General features: G+C 39.9%; 1 protein-coding gene across 4 annotated transcripts in view; it reads right to left on the reverse strand.

Annotated features, from left to right (window-relative positions):
* Positions 1-29: 29 nt before the first annotated feature.
* ci (cubitus interruptus) overlaps positions 30-18,674 on the reverse strand; it is a 43,272-nt gene continuing 24,627 nt past the window's right edge. For 2 of the 4 annotated variants that reach the window (XM_066400291.1, XM_066400295.1), the window contains 16 exons: positions 11,893-12,014; positions 8,245-8,343; positions 7,050-7,238; positions 6,791-6,963; positions 5,852-6,070; positions 5,641-5,790; positions 5,417-5,581; positions 3,675-3,965; positions 3,460-3,613; positions 3,137-3,402; positions 2,727-2,924; positions 1,994-2,668; positions 1,291-1,492; positions 1,105-1,228; positions 786-1,026; positions 30-727 (listed from right to left, as the gene is read on the reverse strand). In XM_066400291.1, coding sequence (XP_066256388.1) covers positions 485-727; positions 786-1,026; positions 1,105-1,228; positions 1,291-1,492; positions 1,994-2,668; positions 2,727-2,924; positions 3,137-3,402; positions 3,460-3,613; positions 3,675-3,965; positions 5,417-5,581; positions 5,641-5,790; positions 5,852-6,070; positions 6,791-6,963; positions 7,050-7,238; positions 8,245-8,343; positions 11,893-12,014 — 3,511 coding nt within the window. In that variant the 3' untranslated portion in view covers positions 30-484. Of the gene's footprint in view, positions 728-785; positions 1,027-1,104; positions 1,229-1,290; positions 1,493-1,993; positions 2,669-2,726; positions 2,925-3,136; positions 3,403-3,459; positions 3,614-3,674; positions 3,966-5,416; positions 5,582-5,640; positions 5,791-5,851; positions 6,071-6,790; positions 6,964-7,049; positions 7,239-8,244; positions 8,344-11,892; positions 12,015-15,997; positions 16,282-18,674 lie in introns of those variants that run through there. The other 2 variants (XM_066400294.1, XM_066400292.1) reach the window with 2 other exon arrangements.

Consider the following 18,674-nt stretch of genomic DNA (forward strand, 5'->3'; position numbering starts at 1 on the left):
GTTGCCACTTCCCCTTATCAAATAGAAAACACGTTTAAAAATCATCTTTATTGTACAATAAAATTTATACAAGTTCTGAATATTTCACTTTTTACATAATGTTAAAGCTATTCCTTCAAAAGTATTGCTGCTATATAAATATTATATGCAAACACAAATAAATATCACATGTACAGAATATCAACAACGAGCGAAAGGGCGCGATTTGACATCAACTCAACCGAGTTTGCAAGAAAAATGAAGGCTCCGTATTCTATAATGCCGAGTGCCAGCGTAGAACGTTGATTCTACTCCGCCACTCTACTTGTCTACTCTTTACTCATCTCTTAAACAGAAAGCAGACTGCCTCCTTTTTGTATAATTGTCCTCAAATATTAATATAATAACAAATATAATAAAAAAATTTATCAATTCTAACCAGTCTAAATTTCGCGCCCATTCGCCTCAAAAAATCATCGACCTTACAACTAAGAAAATAACTCCGTTACTGCATCATCTGCATCTGCAAAAATCGATTTTCTTCCAAAAGCGAACTTAACGATGACGTCATATCCCCAATGATCATGTTATTGGTGGAATTCGGCTCAGTAGAAGAGGCGTTCCAACTTTGACAGGACTGAACGTATTCCAAAGTGCGTTGATACGCATCGGGACGCATGGGCGGAGCCTCGTGGTAGTTGGAAGGCGCTGGAGTTCCTGCTGCTGGTGACTGAAGTGCGCTTTGAGTCTAAGCAAGAAATTTATTAGTTACTTAAAGTTCTTCAGAAGAATAATGGCATATTTACTTGTTGATATGGCACAGATGGGTTTGGTGGGTGAGGTCTAGCCATGTAGTGATGTGAATAATCGTTATGTGCATTACAATGAATGTTTCCAGAATATCCCATGTGTACATTGCTTTGACACTGTGAAGGAGCGTAGACATGGTGTTGGCCGTTGCAGACATTCGACTGCGACGGACCGTTGTTGTTGTTGTTACACCAGTGGGCTGCTGGATTGTAGCACTTGGTAGGTTGTTGCAAAGTCCTACAAGGGCAACAAAAAAAATGACAAAAAATTCTTTCTGACATCATTTATTTCCAATCTTAAAGTAATTCTGCAAACCTAGGATTTGAGGTGTAGCATGTCATCTGCCGCTGCTGACTTTGGTTAACTACCCCATGGTGGCAAGTTTGCTGTTGGCAGCTGTTTGCCATCATTGAATTACCGTTGGGAACTCCTCCGAGACCTGAAGAATGTCCGAATAAGTAAGATTTAAAGTAAACTATTAATCAAAGTTCTCTCCGTTACCTCCTGGACACTGTTGCTGCTGCGGACCTGCAGGATTAGCAGGATGAGGCGGTGACATCAATTGGACTGGAGGACATCTGGCAGACATGGGAGATCCCACCATTTGATTATAATTGGACGCGGGAGAGGCCATATTTGCCGCCGTTGGCGATAGGGCGCTATATGGTATGTCGCTGTATATTGACCCAGGAGAAGGCATCACCTACACCAATTCTATATTAATCATCCCAGTTTCTAATCATATTCATTTGATAAGGGAACATTACAGTGTTTTAGTTAGCCGACAGTTTGTTTATTGGCATAATGCCATAAGTGTGCGCACACAGTCACCGATTCTAAATCGGTCGATAGATGTATCTTAAACTATAGGTCGACTGTTTAGTCCATGTCCCTGCGTTGAAGTTTTCCGTTGAGGTCTTGGAAGCTATGTGAGATACTTCACTATCGCTCGACCAACTTGATGTTAAAGTTAACAGCACATGTACAATTTGGCCCTAAGTCAAATGACTCACAGGTTGTGACTGACGATAACGAATTTTGGCAACAGTAACAAGCGTTACTCGACTTCACCATATCATCTTTATTTTCATTTATAAATGCTACAGACAATATGTATAATATTTGCCGAAAGATCAGTTGAATAATAGAGTTCAATAAAGTACATATTACGTATGTAAAAGCAATGCTTCAGATAAACAATTACCTGATAATTATTATTAGAAGGATGACCAGGTGAGGGCAACACCTGCTGCACTCCGGGTGACATCATATTCTCCACCATCAAATTTCCCGCGGGACTTGGCATCATTTGCGCCAAATTCCCCGCAGGAGATGAGATCATTTTTTGTGGGCCACTGCCTGGAGATGGCATCGCTTGGTACCCGGGAGACGGCACCATCTGGTTGGTCCTAGGGGATATTGCCAACTGACTCTGAGGTGACAACAGCTGCGTAATTTGATTGGTGGCCGGCGACATGGGTTTCATGAAATTAGCCACTGGAGATGGCACCATGGTGGCAGTGGGGCTGGGTAACGGCTGCGCTATTGACTCAGTCCAGTTGTTCCCGTGTTGCTGCTGTTGTTGGTCTGCCACTTGATTGAGATACAGCAGGACTTCATCAGGAAGTACTAGCTTGTTCTCTACCATCTCCCCTTCTCCGACTTCGTCTAGCTGCACCGCTTGGTTGGGATGCAATTCGGTTGAGCTTTGGACTCTTCTCAGGGGAGGTGGGCTCAGACTACCGAGCCGAGGTGGAGGACTTCGCGGGTCCAAACCAGGCCTCGTCGGTTCAGACGATCTTCGAGCTTCTGAGCTAGTCGTAGAGGCCCATGGTACGTTTTGGGTGTTCGGCAACTGCTGCAAGTTACTCGACTGAGTCTGAAATTAAACTTATTTATAGAGAACAGCACCAGTTAATGAGTATTTTAGTGTTCACCTGCACCACTAGATTGCTGGAAGGGCCGTGGCTTTGCAGCCTCTGTAACTGACCAGCCAGAAGATGGGATGAAGGAGGAGGAGGAAGACACTGCCCGCCAGTGGTGGCATTGGACAGTTGGCTGGAACGCCTCGAACTTCCCGCTGAAATTGGATCATAAAAGGAGCCAGGGCCTTGACCCGTTCGCATATTCGACACCTGCAAAAAATCGATGGATGGAGACTTTCTTTATTTTCGATAAATGATTAACATTTTATCGAATAGACAACCCTTATAAAAGTCTTTTATTTTTGTAGAAAATTTCGCAATTAATGTAACTCGTTCTATAGGATCATCCAATTTTGGCCTAATGTATATAGTTTTTTTTAAGATAAGGGAGGTCTTGAATCACTGGGGTGCCCCGTATTTACCTGCGACGCCAAACTACTCTTCCTACTCATATCCGCACTACGCATGCTCCCATAGTACGAACTGACAGTAGAATTACTATCTCTCCTTATCTGGGCCTGTTGCTGAGACACAACTGCTGGTTGCAGCCGTTGCTGCAGCTCAGTCAGCTGCGTTTTGGTTTGAGGCGGTTGCGCGCTACACGGTTCCATCCTTAGATTCGTAATTCGAGTGTTCAACTCCGCGATTTTTCGTTGGTTGGAAAGCGCTGGATTTCTGGGTCGACCCACTGAGTAAGCACAAACTTACAGATATATCCATGACAACGATTTAGAATATTACGTACCTGGTTTGCGTAGCCTAGGAGGTCCTACCCCCGTAGTAGCTGCTCCACCTCCCACAAACGCTTGAAGCACCACGGGAAGTGCATCTAACTCTAAATCTTCAGCATCGGCTGTCCAGTCTTCTAAAGTATCCACCGCACCGGGGGTGGTTAACCGCTAATAACGAGAGGATAAATTTAACACACTGGACATAAACTTTAATGTCACGCATCCTTACCAAGGTGTCCATGTCCTGCCCTCCAATGGGACTGTCCTGAGCTTGAGGAGAATGCACGTCCGACTCACTTTTAACAGAGGGGCTGCTCAAGCTGGCTGTTTTAGCGCCATCGTCGCTGCGCGGAGAGCCATCCATGCGACCTCCGGCACCGCCTGCACCGTCCTCATTGCTGCCTTTATATTTTTTGTTGGCATAGAATTCTGCTCCGTGAACGGTTTTGACGTGTTTGCGCAGCGATGACGGATCAGTATAGCGCTTAGTACAGCCAGGAAGTTTGCAGACGTAGGGTTTCTAATGAGATATTTTTCATGCGGTAAATGCCCTCAGTGGTAAAGAAAGTAGGCCAAATCAGAACTTATTAACAACGTTTTAGCTTTTAAAAAGTCCGAAATGTTTCTCTACATCTAGGATAATTTAAGAAGGACTAAGACTGATTAAAAGTGCCTGGAAAGCTCGCAGGATATTTCCTGCCTGGAAATATTTATGACTAGCTCAAGCAAGCTTTACAGAAAAAATAGTTCTAATTGATAGTAATACTTACGACGTTGAATTCGCTGATTGCATAGAAGCAAAACACCAAAGTTAATACAAGGAATCAGTGAGTTGTCCAGTAAATAGATAACGGTATTTCCCACCAGGACAGAATTTATACCAAAATTTTCAAAGCAAAATTAAATAGATTACGGTAGTCATATCTAAGAGAAGAAAGAAGCTTCTACATGCAGGGTGTTCTAATAGTGTCTCACAGAAAGCAATTTTAAGGATAATATCCGGAGTGTCTCAAAAAAACTGCGTGATGCCCTAGCTGCGATACCATATTATCATCTCCTTATGGTTTGTGGACGATTCTGCGCAATTTTTATTAAGCAGGTACTATATCTATACAGGAAACCTGTTTTACAAGCCCCACCATTGCGATTTTGGTAATCTGAAGTGATATAAGGTCGCTTAAATTAAGGCAAAATTGCTCAATTTATAGCTTAATAAGAATACATTTTCGAATCCGCAGTGTTACGAATACTTTTCTTAAGGGTCTGTGCGAGGTACTTTTTAACAATGTTATCAGTTTTCTTCTATTGCAAAAAGTTAGTTGTTAAGTTGTGATATAGTAATGAGTTTCCAATTATGGAAAGTTCTCCACGAACCTGCAAATATTAATACGAAACTGTACTTATAAGAAAATAGTGGTAGTTCTAAAAAAGCGTCAAAATTAAAGGAAAAAAATTAAAAATTAAAAGTAATTAAAAAAATTAAAAAAGAAAGAATAATTTTCTTCTATTTCCTGTAATATGGCCAAAAAATAAAATTTCAAGATTTCACCTCTTACGGAATTTAGGTTCCATGATACAACTGTAATTCAGGCATGGGTCAGTTGAACTGGAACTGATATTTGACCTCACCGATTAGAATGGCATTGCTGTCAGATTAACTCCATTTGTCACAGCAATTGAATTCTTAGGAAGTTCAACTGAGCTGAACTTGAACCGCAATTCGACAATTAAGTCTTGACTATGTCTATACCTGTTACCGTTTACGAGATTCCCATGCTAAACATCTTTATATCTTAGATACACGCACGCGTAATAAACTCAAAGAATCTTTTGATTAATTATCCCATTGTTCATGCGTTTATCTACCTGCACCGAACAATAAGATTCGTTTATTTTTCAAGTATTAATCGTAATGATTGAAAGATGGATTTTAGACCGCACTCACGCCCATTATTTCGCCATTAAACTTACCTCATTACTGTGAGTCCTATTCTGATGTTTTGCCCTATCGGAAGCGTTGCTGAACGCCTTAGAACACCCAGGGTACTCACAAGTATACGGTTTTTCCCCTGTATGAGATCTCAGATGTGTCTTCAAATTTTCCAGTCTAGAGTATGCCTTCACGCATCCTTCAAACTGCACCAAATTCCAAATTGTACCTCTCTGATTAATTATTTTGGAACTTCAATACTTACAGTGCATTTATGCGGTTTTTCTCCAGTATGGCGTCGCATATGTACCACTAACATGTACTGGGCCTTGAAGGGTTTTTCCGCCCTGGAACACCCGTCCCATCGACACACGAAGGACTTTTTGTTGGCGTGAATGTGATCATTATTTATGTGCTGAAAATGACGAGAGAAAAATTTATAGAAATTTTAAATTATAGAACTGAGGAGGCAGTACCTTGACTAGTTCTTCCTGAGTTGAAAATTCAGTGCTACAATCTTTCCAGTGGCAATTCGTCTCGATGAAATCACCGGGCTCGTCTCTGAGATCGACCTGTTCGCCGCTGCCATCCGACGGATTGTTATTCAAAGATTCTTTCTTCACTCTAATGTTTTTCCTGCCATCCACATCGATATGCGGACTGTTCAGTTCTGAGTTTCTTCGATCGCTTAAACTCTGTAAATTTATATACATTACATGGCAAGTTTTGTGTGGAAATTATTCCACAGGTAATGGCAAAGGAAAGCTCGGTTTATCATGCAGAGTGTTAATTGTTAGAAACTACAAAAATTTTAAGAGACCACGTCCATATATGTCTAAAAAATTATTAAAAGATAAATATTCATATATGGTGCTCTTGTATTTTTGTACTAAATTCAACAATGACTTAAAAAAAAAGAAGAAATCCGATGGGTTCAGGTCGGAACTTCGTGGGGGCCATAGATGTTCACTACCCGGACCAATCCATCGAGGAAAATTTATATTCAAGACATTCCTTAAATGTATAGGGTGATAAGCAGGAATGCCATCTTGCATAAACCATTAGAATGGAAAAACATCCTTCTCAACTAGAGGTAAGTTCTTCCCAAGTAGAAGGAAAATCCTCACTGATTTGTTGCACAATTTATGATGCAGTGTAGTGAACTAATAAATAATTGGAAGGCAGAAGGACGTTTATATTTATGCTTCAGTCAAATGAGGGTCACATCCCTTGAAAGGAAATTGAGATATGACCTGAAAAACTAAGGACATATCGAGATTTTGTAAAGATACTGATTTTAACCAAAATTTTTATCTTAGACTACAAATTTGACTGCTGATAAACCGATCACAAGACTTAATTCAACCCTCAAAACCTGTAGATCAACATGTCTGGTTATTGAAAGGTGAACTCACATCAGTCTTAGGAAGTGGGGTGCAGTGCTGCGCGTGGGGCAAATGCTGCGCCCCGTGCAGGCCAAAAGCGGGGGTGTGCGCGTGGGGATGTAAGAGCGGCGGCGCCCCAGGCCCCCGCAGCAAGAGGGCCGGGTGTAGCGCCGGGCTGATGGCACCTGTTGAAAAAAAGTTTGCTGAAAAAGAACGTAGGGAAATAATTGCGTGAAAACACTCTTCAAGCGGTCTAACTACGTGCACAAGACATAGAGTTGAAACTTACCAGCTGAGAGGTGGCCTAGAGAGCCGCTGCATACCGAAGAACTCCTACTGCCAGCTGCGAGGGAGGTAAGGGAGGACGGTGAGAAGCGGATCACGGAGGTTAGATCCAAGTCTGAGTAGGGGGAGGCTGAGAGAGCCCTCTTTCGGGAGGCTCGCGCCAGGCGGGGGGAGCATAGACGGGAGCCTGAAACTGAAAAACTTATTGCCAAATTGTAATTATTTTCCAAACATCGATAGTATAATAAAAGTGGTTGCTAATTCGCTATTGCGCTTTGACCATGAGAAACGTCGTCCAATGACAAATTGCATCCTGAAATAAACAATCACTAAATCGCTGGATATTATTGTTCCAAATTAGATTTAATTATTATTTTAATATGATTTAATTTACGATGTCATGCCGTAAAGACGGAATCTACGTGCTAGGCATAAATTAAAAAAAACTAATAAAGATGACGGGCAATAAAACGTTGATAATGAAATATCAACGCGTGACGAATGAAAAATTATCCAAATCCCCTAGTTAGAATTTATAAATAGCACATTAACGCATTAAGCATTCGGCTGTTTTAAAATTTAAATTATTTAATTTTTAACTTCTCAAGAGGCACACGAATATACATCGTTCAATTAATGGAATATTCTAAAACGCTCGTGTTAATCGCAATATGTAATATTTTTCTTAAATATAAAAAATACAAAAAATACAAAAAAAATAAATAATAAAAATAAATTGAAATTTAAGTATCAAAGGCAGAAGTTAAACATTAAATCCTCTATCGGTTTTAGATATTGTAAGATCTTCCTTATTGATATTTTGAAATTTTTAGAAGTATCTGATGTGATTTTCAGGTTTCAGCGTAGAGGCTAGTTCATATCAACATTGTTATAATAAATCACCATTGAAAAAAAAACAAATAGGTTCTGGTTTAAGGTACAAGAAGAAGAAAAAAAGCAAAGGAATTTTTTTCTCTTTCTACCGTACCATCATGGGAGAGTCTTGTATATGCTGATGCAGCCACGAATCAGCATTAAAACGTCTATCAATACATTGCGAAATTTTTGAAGAATTTTGTATTGCATTTGCGTCCCTTTCCCACTACCACCCGTTTTTTAACGACTCTCTAAGGCCTTTGTTCTCTGTTCTAGCTTTAATGTGGTACCTGCACATCTTCTCCGTTGGGCAAACTACTCACCATCTAGGCCGAAGGGGAACTCGCTGCTGGCCAACGAAGAGGCAGGATGTAGCTCAGTCAAACCTCTCGCATTCAGGTACTCAGCGCTCAGTCCTAGACCTGCAAATAAGGAAACTTAGCTGAACCGCCTTCGCATTGAACTATAAATAATTGAATTGGTCATGGCTAACATAGTGCGGTACCCGTAGTTTCCTCAACTCATTTACGATCCGGTCATAAAAGGCTTTATCATAGTTTAAGACCGCTCGCTAAAATATCTCAGTGTTAATGTAGGCAACTGGTCGATTACTCCTCTAGCCATACTCGTAAAATATGGTATTTATGGTTCTATTTACGTATTACGTAAAAATGCTTGTAATTTACGGGATTGTTGCGTGTCTTGCCGAGATTCAATGCTGCTGGGCCCAAGTTGTAACCGCGAGCTCGGCAGACAGAAACGTCTTAGTTTTTCAATTTAATTGAATGTTCTTTATTGGCATTCGATATTAATGGTCAGGTCAACGGCCCACCAAGAGGTATAAAAATAATCCTGTCAACGCTTGACCATTTGCTACTGAACCAAGGCTCATTCGCTCCAGATTTAAAGACTCATCTATCCAGCAGCGATTATGGAACTAAGTAGGTTCAAATTAGCCGAAATCCGCAGATGACAAGAAAGTAGTCGGTCGACAATACAAATGAGCAGCAATATCTTTCGTCGGTCCAGAGAAAACAAACATCGACAGTTCGTAAATAAAGAGCGCACTGCCTCGAGACAAAATAAACTTTTCGAATGCGAAAATAAATCATTAAGCCAAAGTAAATATACTGATGAGAAGCACGCAAACTCTTCAAAATCGGTTACGATGTAACACGGATAAGTAAGTGCGTTTAGTTATTAAAGTTTGCGATTATGTTGCAGCCATCGGGATCATTTATGTAAATATTTTGATGAGTTTGTTATTGACAATTAATCGAGCGTGGCGAAATATCATCGAATGCGTCAAGTCATCAACATAAAAAAGCTCACATAATTCTTTGTCGAAGACATTAATATCCTTCAGGTTAGCTAATACACCGTCTACGCTATAACTGCGGATGAAATCGCTATCGTGATGTACCAAACGTCCTCTCTTTTATTTCTCTTCGTGTATTCAAGGTGTCCCAGATGATGGTCAGGACTTCAGAAAAGTACATTTAAAGATCTCGAAATTGGTTTTAAGAGTGGTAAAGCGTTTCAAACGAAATTTGATACACAGAGGCACGAAGGGGAACACAAGAGGAAATAAAATCATGATATGCGATAGTAATGATAGCGTTCTTATATCAATATAATAATCCGTTCTTCATCTATTTGTATAGGCTCTATAAATCGAATTTTGACAAATACACGTCAAACAAGATGTGAGATGAAATTTCCGATGGCTTAATCTTCCTTTTCTTATCTGCGATATTTTCAAATCATCTCCAAATTTACTTACTGAGATCTGGAGCTTCGTCCATAATCTGCGGAATTTTTCTTTTCGCATAATGACAATTTTTTCTTCGCCGACAAATTTTAGTGATGAAGAGATTTCTTTCTCGCTTTTCATTCCTTTTCTGATATCGAGAACAAACCTCACACCAATTTGAATTATTCCAGACTTCAGACTGATTTTCAAATGGAAAAAAATTTCTCCTGAAGGAATTTTCTCAACGTTGTCTCATTTGAGAGTAAACTTTAGCCTGCGCCTCTCACGGGGAAACATTTTTTTAATTGAGACTTTTTCGTTTTGAAAAATGAACGGCCAAAGGCCAATTCGGCCCTTTCGAAACACTGCAATTATAAACTGTGAGACTCATGTAAAATGCAGATTTTTACGCAATTTGATACACAAAATCATGAAGTGTCACAAGGGTAAATAAAATCATGATATGTAATAGTAGCGACAGCCTCCTTAAATCAATGTAAAGTCTTTTCACGATGTATTTGAATGGATTCGCCACATAAAATTTTGGCAATCCGCCAAAAAATAAAGTGTCAGTGATATATAAGGTGATTCGCAACGCAATAGACATGTAGTAGACCTCAAAACAAGCCGATTTTTTATATCTGGCTAACACACTATTTACATAAAACTGGTCAAGTAAGCAGTATATAAAATTAATATTAAAGATGCTTCACCACAAGCTACACTCTACCCTGTTCATCAATAGAATATCATTTTTTATAATGATGGATTTGTTATTGAGGTAGTTTCATAAATCTTCTTGAGTTTCAACGGACGACGTACATACAAATTCTTTTAAAGTCCCCCAGAGAAAAAAGTCACGTTTATTTAAATCTGGTGATCGCGGTGGCCAGTGTTGAGGGCATTTGCACGACATATTCATCGATTTGGAGACTGCTGGTATAAAAATTCTCGAACATCCATACAGAAATGCGGAGGCGAACCATCGTGCCTTCGTAATATACTAAACCACATTTCGCGGTGTAAATGTAAAGGCAAAACTTCCAGTAGCTCATCAGGAAGAAAAGCAAATAATTTGCGCCGTTGAAGCGGTTTGGTAAGATAACTGGACCAACCAAATATCGCCCACCGGTACCTGCCCACACATTTATTTTAAGCTCCCTTTAGTAATGATGGGTTATTGTAGCATGTTAATTTTGATCCGAAAATTCATGACTGTTGTGCAGAGTTGTAATCGCTCCCCGTGTAATTCAAGCTTCGTCCATAAAAAATGAGGCTGGGAAATTTTATTATGAAAATTGAAAAACTTGCTAAAAGAATTAAGTGTGCTCGGATCCAGTTTTGGGATGGCAAGGGAATTTTTGGAAATGTCTGTGATTTTACGGGAATTTTTGCATTACTTTTCACGTTTTCGAGGACTTTCAGAACTTTCTAGAATTAGCTGTAATAAGTCAGTAAGTGACGTCTGTAAATCTCGGAATTCCGCAAGAAAAGCAACGTCACGCTTGATTCTTTGAAATAAAAAAAGTCCTCCCTCAGAATACAAAGCTGTCTAGCGTCTAAGAGTTTCTAGCGCAAATCCCCATAATACCTCACGTCAAGCAACCTTGTAAGACTCTAATTTATTATCCATAATGTCTTTGCCAGCCTACAAATTACGAAAGTCAATTGTGACTCTCCAGTCGGTTACGGTCCACATTCGTCTGAAATTATGAAGAAAAACATGGTTAACAAGAGCGAAAATAGCTGGAGCCACATTTAGATCCAGATGCGTCCAAGACTTGAACCACAGGCCCGTTTTTATGGCCTTCTGTTCAAATAGCACGAACGACTTTTGTTTTAATGGTATCTGGGTGCCCTTCCTGTATTTTATTGGTTTGTTTAAGACGTACGTTAAAATTTATGGAAAATTTTCATAGTGTTTTCCTTCGCCTCGGGTTGTGCTCCGGGCAGTGTTTGTTTTACGTGCCCCGACGCTCTTCGAAGATTTTGATTATTTCTCACATCAAATCTGTATCTATATTCGCTTATTTAATAACCCGGTCTCGACCGGAAACGAGCAGCCATTGTGCGTGTCATCACAATACCCGGAGAGAAAAATAGGCGCCCGCATGTTAATTTTCATTGAACGACAATAAGACACTTCAGGCGTGGGTTCTCGAGTGGTTCCCTTTTTCCCGTCATCAGCACATAACGAGGAGGAAACAATGAAACTTACTGTGGATCGAGTTTGCAGTGGAATGTTGAAGGGAGTAGAGATACTCCATATGAGGAGCCAGCCTGTAGGCGGGGTGTAACTCCCTGCTCAGCAGGATACTGCTTCCGGGGCTAGCACCAACACTGCAACAAAAAAAGAAAAATTATAAATAACTCCTTAAGGAATGTCACCAACCTCCGACACCAATCTAATTAATTTATACAGAGAGTAAAACAAACACGGCCGGTTTAAGCAGTGAGGCTTGTATAATTCCATGCAAATGCTTTTGTCTAAAAACGAGGAGGTGTTGAAGGGGCCTAATTAAACCGAGCACTGCCAGTTCGCTTGAATTCATTAGCGCGAACATAACACTGCGGGCGCCTGCAGTTGTATGCTCAGTCCTAGGTATAAGTTACATTTGATTAAATTTACTTTGCTAATAGAAAAAATATTATTTAGTGCGTAATCAGGACTGAAGTTGGTATCCATCAGTGCCGTCTGCGTGCTGATCATATCATAAAGCTTTTGCATGAAAAAATCCTGTGTCGGATCAGGCCTTCTAAGGTCGAGGAGATTAGGTTTTCAACAACAGTACAATTATAATATCGAAATAATACGCTGCGTGACGTGGAAAATCGAACACCCAGTAATAATGGTTTTGAAGAGAAAGGTATTTTTTGGCGTCGTGCGCAGCAAATTAAGTTAAAAACCATCTTCGACTGGGTTTGAATCAGAGACCGTGGACAGCTGTCCGGCCTATCACGCTACCAACGCACTGAGCTACCAAGTGGCAGTAGGAAGTGGGTGATGTTAGAAGTAGTAGCAGTGGTAGCTAGTTCAAACCCAGTCAAAGGTGGTTGTCTCTTTGGATTGGCTATGATAAATTCATTTAAAATCCCTACTTCCGGCTGTTCGATAGGTGGTGCGACCGAGTGTCAGAAAATCGACTTGACTTTTTTATCAGTGCCAACACCTTCACTATTTTTATGATTTCTGATACTTTGCATATACTAGGTGATTCCGAGAAACTAAGCACTTCAACATCAAGAAGGAATTCTTCAGGAAAAAAAACTCGCACCTCTGACCATTTTCGAGATATTTCCAATTACATTTTTTGGTGCGCTGCCAAGGGAATTTATGAATACCATCAATTCATTAGGCACTTGCATTATGAGGTAGGCCACGAGAACGATAAAATGTCACACGGGCGCCATTTTTGACATTTTTACTGACAATAATTAGTCATAACTGCACTAAAGAACAGCTTGTTTAATTAATGTGATAAGTAAATTGTGTTATATTTTCACGAATGGCTCGACATAATGAATTCACTAATATTACGATGAGAAATATGACTGTGTTTATGCGCAAGCAAATTACAGTGCTGCGGAGAGTTATCGGGAGCTTTATCCTAATAATAGGCAACCAGATAATCGTTGATTGTTATAGGAAAACCATATCGCTTTTCTCAATATTAGTAAATTCATTGCGTCGAGACATTCGCGAAAATATAACACAACTTACTTATCACACTGATTGACACTGATGATTGATTATCGATAATGCGAATGTCAGTATAAATGTCAAAATAGCGCCAATGTGACGTTTTATTGTTTTCATGGCCTACTTCGTAATACAAGAATTAATGAGTTTATGGTACTCGTAAATCCTTGGCAGTGTACCGAAAAACTCGATGAAAAATATCTTGAAAACGGTCAGAAGTACAATTTTTTTTTGCATGATTTTTTGACTTAGAAGATGATTTGGTGTGCGTTATGATTAAATGTTTTGGTGACAACACGATCGCTTCAAAAAATGTTTTCATTTAAATACTCAGCAAATTTTGCTTTACAGTTCACGATTCGCTCAAGGCTTGACAAAGAGCATCTGTTTTTCGACGACACGCTTGAAATTTGGTACTTGAACAAGAACTAAATTGTTTACATCGTAAAAAGATAATTTGATATTCCTCATCTACTGCGAACCAAATTTAAGATCTAAAAATGTTTTCTTCAGGTTTACATCGCAAGGAAAGCAGGTACTGTTGGCGTCATTTTGTTCTTCAACCAAATGCTTGATCCATGCGGTGTAAACTTACTCAATTACATATTTTTACAAATTTATTTTAATCCGAACTCACCTGAACAAAACACATGTTTTTGTATATAAATAATTTTTTTGAATAAACAAACCTTGCGCTTCGTCTTTTGGCATTATAAATTCCGCTTCCATGTGGTTTTTGAATTCAACAGGTAAATACTATCTATTAATGCTTAATTAATTCCTTCCGTGCCTCTAATTAATTTCTTTTACGCCCCTGTCGACCAAAAGAACAACATTTCAGGTTTCCAGTAAGCTCACCGGAAAGATCGCTGTTAATTACCACATTAGAAAGTAATCTATAGGAAATGCCAATGATTGACTGAATATGCAATCATGTGAAGACATGCTCTGCATTCCAGATCGAAGCCTGTTGAAAAATGCAAACTACGCAAGGTTCTACAGGTACACCTAACGCATGTAAAGCAAGCCTCATTCTCTTTGTTAAGAAGGCTTTTTCTAAGTTCTGCGATGGTCCAGGACAATTTCTACTTGAGCAATCTTAGAAGGATCTGACACTAATGATTAATAATGGGAATGCCATGCCGACGCATAACAGAAGATGATAAAATTTGAAGAAGGCAAGATGTTCCGCCTATGGTCCAGTGTCGTTTTTCAAGATCGTTTTGTTAAGACTCTGCATGTTAATTTCTCGGAGTTGAATAGGCAGACAGGCAGGGTCCCCAAGTGAGAGAGAGAAACATGTCTCGTAGCCCCGGTGTATAGCTTAATTTTTAGTAATTTATACTTGTGAGTGTGTATGCGAGAGACACAATTTATGTGCCTCTTTCTTATTCTGATTAAGCAATTAATTTAAAACGCCTAGCTTTTTAACATCACGGGCTCGGCCATAAATGACCGGCATTAAACGGGATTTTTCCCGTTCTTTTTCTCTTTTTATTGGATTATATTTTCATTTTTCGAGAGTATCGCACTGCGTGATCCTTGCGCTTAGGGCTTCAGCTTGTAAATGCAAACGTGACCGTCTTAAGGCTTCGCCCGAAAGGAGACTGACCATAAAACAAACTGTTCTTGGATGAAGTTTCTTGCTCAGTTTAAAAAACCAATTTAAATTTCGCCAGGGGGGCCTTACATCCAACCGAACGGCCTCCGCAGTCCTTGCTTAATGGCTTCATTATCTTACTTGCTAAAGATAATTCGCAGGCTATGGAGAAAATCAAAAGTCGCTAATTTCGGGTTGGGAAAAGTGCCATCCAAATCAAATGCTCTTGAGCGATCTAAACTCGGCAACGTTGGGGCTTCTTCAACCCAATGCAGATAACCCCATCTCTCGATGTTAATTATCCGGATTAGGACTTTAGTTCCCACTTTCCTGACTTCCATTCTATGGAAGTCGATAAAAGCAAAAAAACCCACCGAGGCGCGGCCTCAAGAGTATCTCTGAGTAGTGTCCACTTAATCTGAAAGTGAATCAGGAACGCTTTTATGGAGACAAAAAGGCAACGTTTAAAATTTAAGAGGCCATTCGAGATCGCGAGTACCATGTTGGAACCATCATGAATATGTAAAATCGGCCGATGGTCGATTAGGATACATGACCGCTGGCGTTTTTGCACAGCGCTAATTCCTACCTTCCATGGGAGACAAGTTATTTGGGGTATCCCTGTCATTTCGGTAGGAAAATTGGGCTCTATTTGCATATAGATTAGCAGAGTGAGGCTGCTGCCGCAAACCAATATACATCTCCATTAAAGCGCACAAAGCTCAATCAATCTTCTATAATGACCGGTTGCTAGTACTGAGGTACCAGCAATAGTGAGAACCATCGCGAAATCTCCCTAATTAGGCCCTCAGCACGTTCGTAGCGCCCACGGGACAGGTCAGTTCTATTTTACTTTTGCTCATTTGCATTGAGTATCGACTCAATCGTGAGAATGACCGGTTCGCTGCATAATGTAGCCGAGCCTTAAATGCCCAACCAGCCGTAATGTATTGCGCCAACCCTTATATGTACTTCTTGACAAAAACATTACCGAATATTATGTAAGCCATAAATTCTAAATACCTGCACATCATGTGATTGTTCTCCGCAGGTCCGTACGAGGGATAATACGCTTCGTGCACCATTTTTCACCACCTTAACACACCCACCCCAATTTAAAAACTAATTTTCGTCCATGACCTCACCCTCGCTAGGGCCTTCATCCGCTCATCCCATGTTGCCGCTACCAAACTACAATACTGAAGGCACAATATCCTTAAATCTGCTAATATCTTAACCAATCTGTCAACACTGACAAGAGTAATGCAACACACCGACGTCTTTCTTGGCCCAAATCGCTCGGACAATGGGCAGAAATACTGAAAAGTCTTTCAGGTAGGAGGGGTGTGAGAGGATGACGGTGAAGAAAGAGGAAAAGGAACGGATCCCCGTTGTTCTTAACGATTCAGGTCCATTAAAGGCGAAATAAATTTGAGACCAAACGGCATTGAAATAAATTTTTGACACTTGTCGGGGTCCTTGGAAATTTGTTAAATAGAATCGTTAACGCCGCTGACGTTTCAGTCGCTTAGAAAGTTGGCACCAGGCTGAGAGGGATGCGGATGACTGTGCTATGCAGGTTTTTGTCTGAGGCTTTTGAATCGTCCCTGATCTTCGATAATTCGATGGGTTTCGGAGATATGATGAAGCTATTTGTAGCGTAACAGAACGCCCGTTCAAATGTGCCGAGCGTTACGCAATTCGTGGCGAAATTGGCACGAGTCTCGCGAGAGCGAAAAGTGCTTTTCGTACGTGTTTCACCCTGCACTTTTCAAACGGGTGGCAAATTGCTTCGATTACAATAGCACGGAATGGATGCGCACCTATGAAAAAGGCACTTTTTGGTTTTGTTCGGGAATAGCGAATCACACGCAAGTCGGAGTTGTGGAAGTGAATACTATTCTCAGTCAAAACTAACTGAGAGCAGCATTGAGTCTTTACTAAGCATTCAGGAGAAAACTGCTGTTAGCATTTCAGTGACAAATCAGAACATGCCAAAAAAAGTATCAGAAAAATGAAAATTAATACAATTAAAATGTGTGGAATATCAGAATGTAAAACATGGGAAACATTTTGGAAATTCCTCGTTTCAATCACTGAGAAATTAGGTTTTGAGACAAGAGCCAAGTAGTCATTTTAGAAGGTTGATTTCGGGTAACTGATTAGTATTTGATCATGGTGTCTAAGTTAATCAATCATTTTTAGCTTTATTATCTGTCTTGATAATTACTCCTACAAGTTGCATTTCTTAATGGGTAGTTCCTTTTTAGGTGTTGACCTCTCGTTCAAGCTTAGGCAACCAAGTGTTACCCATTCTTACTGAGCAAAAGACCACTCTTCTCAAGTAAAATATTTGCACTTTCTTTGATTTTACGCTTCTCTGATAATGGATCCTTAGTAACGATGCAAGTATTCTTCCATTTATTTTGTGACCATTAATCAAAAACATACCGGCATATATTTGACCCATGAAATTCGCTATTTTTTGTGTTCGTCATTATTTTGTGTTGCGTCTTTCGTCGCTGTCTCTGTAAGTTTTGACCGTATTGACCCGGTTTTCTGCTCTAAAAAGTGTTCTAAGATTGACTTTATTCCTTGATCGTTTGGTCTGATATAGCCGTTACGTGTGGTAAAAAAGCTCTATTTTAATTTTGCTTCATTATCGGCTTTTTGAAATATTAAAGGCATTTACCTACAAAACTGCTATAAGATAATTGCTTTTACGTACATTTTTTATGTGTTCGACATTGAAATTTCGTTCATTATTCATTTTGTTCGTATCTTTTTACATTCCCCTTTTCACCATAATTGGACAGTTGGAATATAATTCAACGGTCTAGGAAAGAGCACCTTGCACATTTTTCACACTCAAGTGCGAAGAATGCGTGTCTGCATTTTTTGTGACTATCAGCTCTTTGCAACAACCCAGATTGAACACTTATATATCTAAAAAACGGCATGTTATTAAACGGGGGAAATTTTAATTAAATCGTTCCAAGCATTTCCAAAAAAAAAAAATAACTGTGAAATGGGAAAATGTTGAATTCAAATTATCCTAGGAAAAGGGCTTCTCATTTTAAATTTGAAAAATTCACATGTGAGGGACATCACCCCGACAAAGCACTTTTTTTAACTTTGAAAAGATTAAAAATCTTGACTAAGCTTGAAAAATCGCATATCGGTAACAGTACTTCGAAGCAAGATTTATCTACTTCTTGCAAAATTTTTGCGTTAAAATTTTGTTTCACTGTTTCACTTCGGTGCGAATGCTAAAAATTCAAATCTCGCACTCTTTAGCCTGTACTTGTCTCTTATGGCGTATTCGGGCACCCACACCGGCGCGCACTCAGTCCAGCAATGTGGTGACAGTTTTTGACTGTCTTTTATTTAGTGTGACGTGCGGCAGCACGTCAAATAGCCGCAGACAGCACTCCACAACCATTAGGTGCTTTCTGGGTGCCCGAATTCGCTTGTAGTTTCCCGGATCGTCATGGTGGACCTTGAGTTTTGATCACCCTGTTTACGCTTTTTATGGATACATTCTACAACGCAATCCAAATAATATAACCTCCTTGGCAACTAAGACATTTTGCCCGATAGGTTCCTGCCTTGTTGACACTAAAACCCATCAAACCAGTTCCCTGGAAACACCCCCGACAAATAACTTCTTTGGCGTTTGGCGTCCTGACAAATGTATTAC

Source organism: Euwallacea similis, chromosome 20, assembly GCF_039881205.1.
Source record: "Euwallacea similis isolate ESF13 chromosome 20, ESF131.1, whole genome shotgun sequence".
Lineage (NCBI taxonomy): Eukaryota > Metazoa > Arthropoda > Insecta > Coleoptera > Curculionidae > Euwallacea > Euwallacea similis.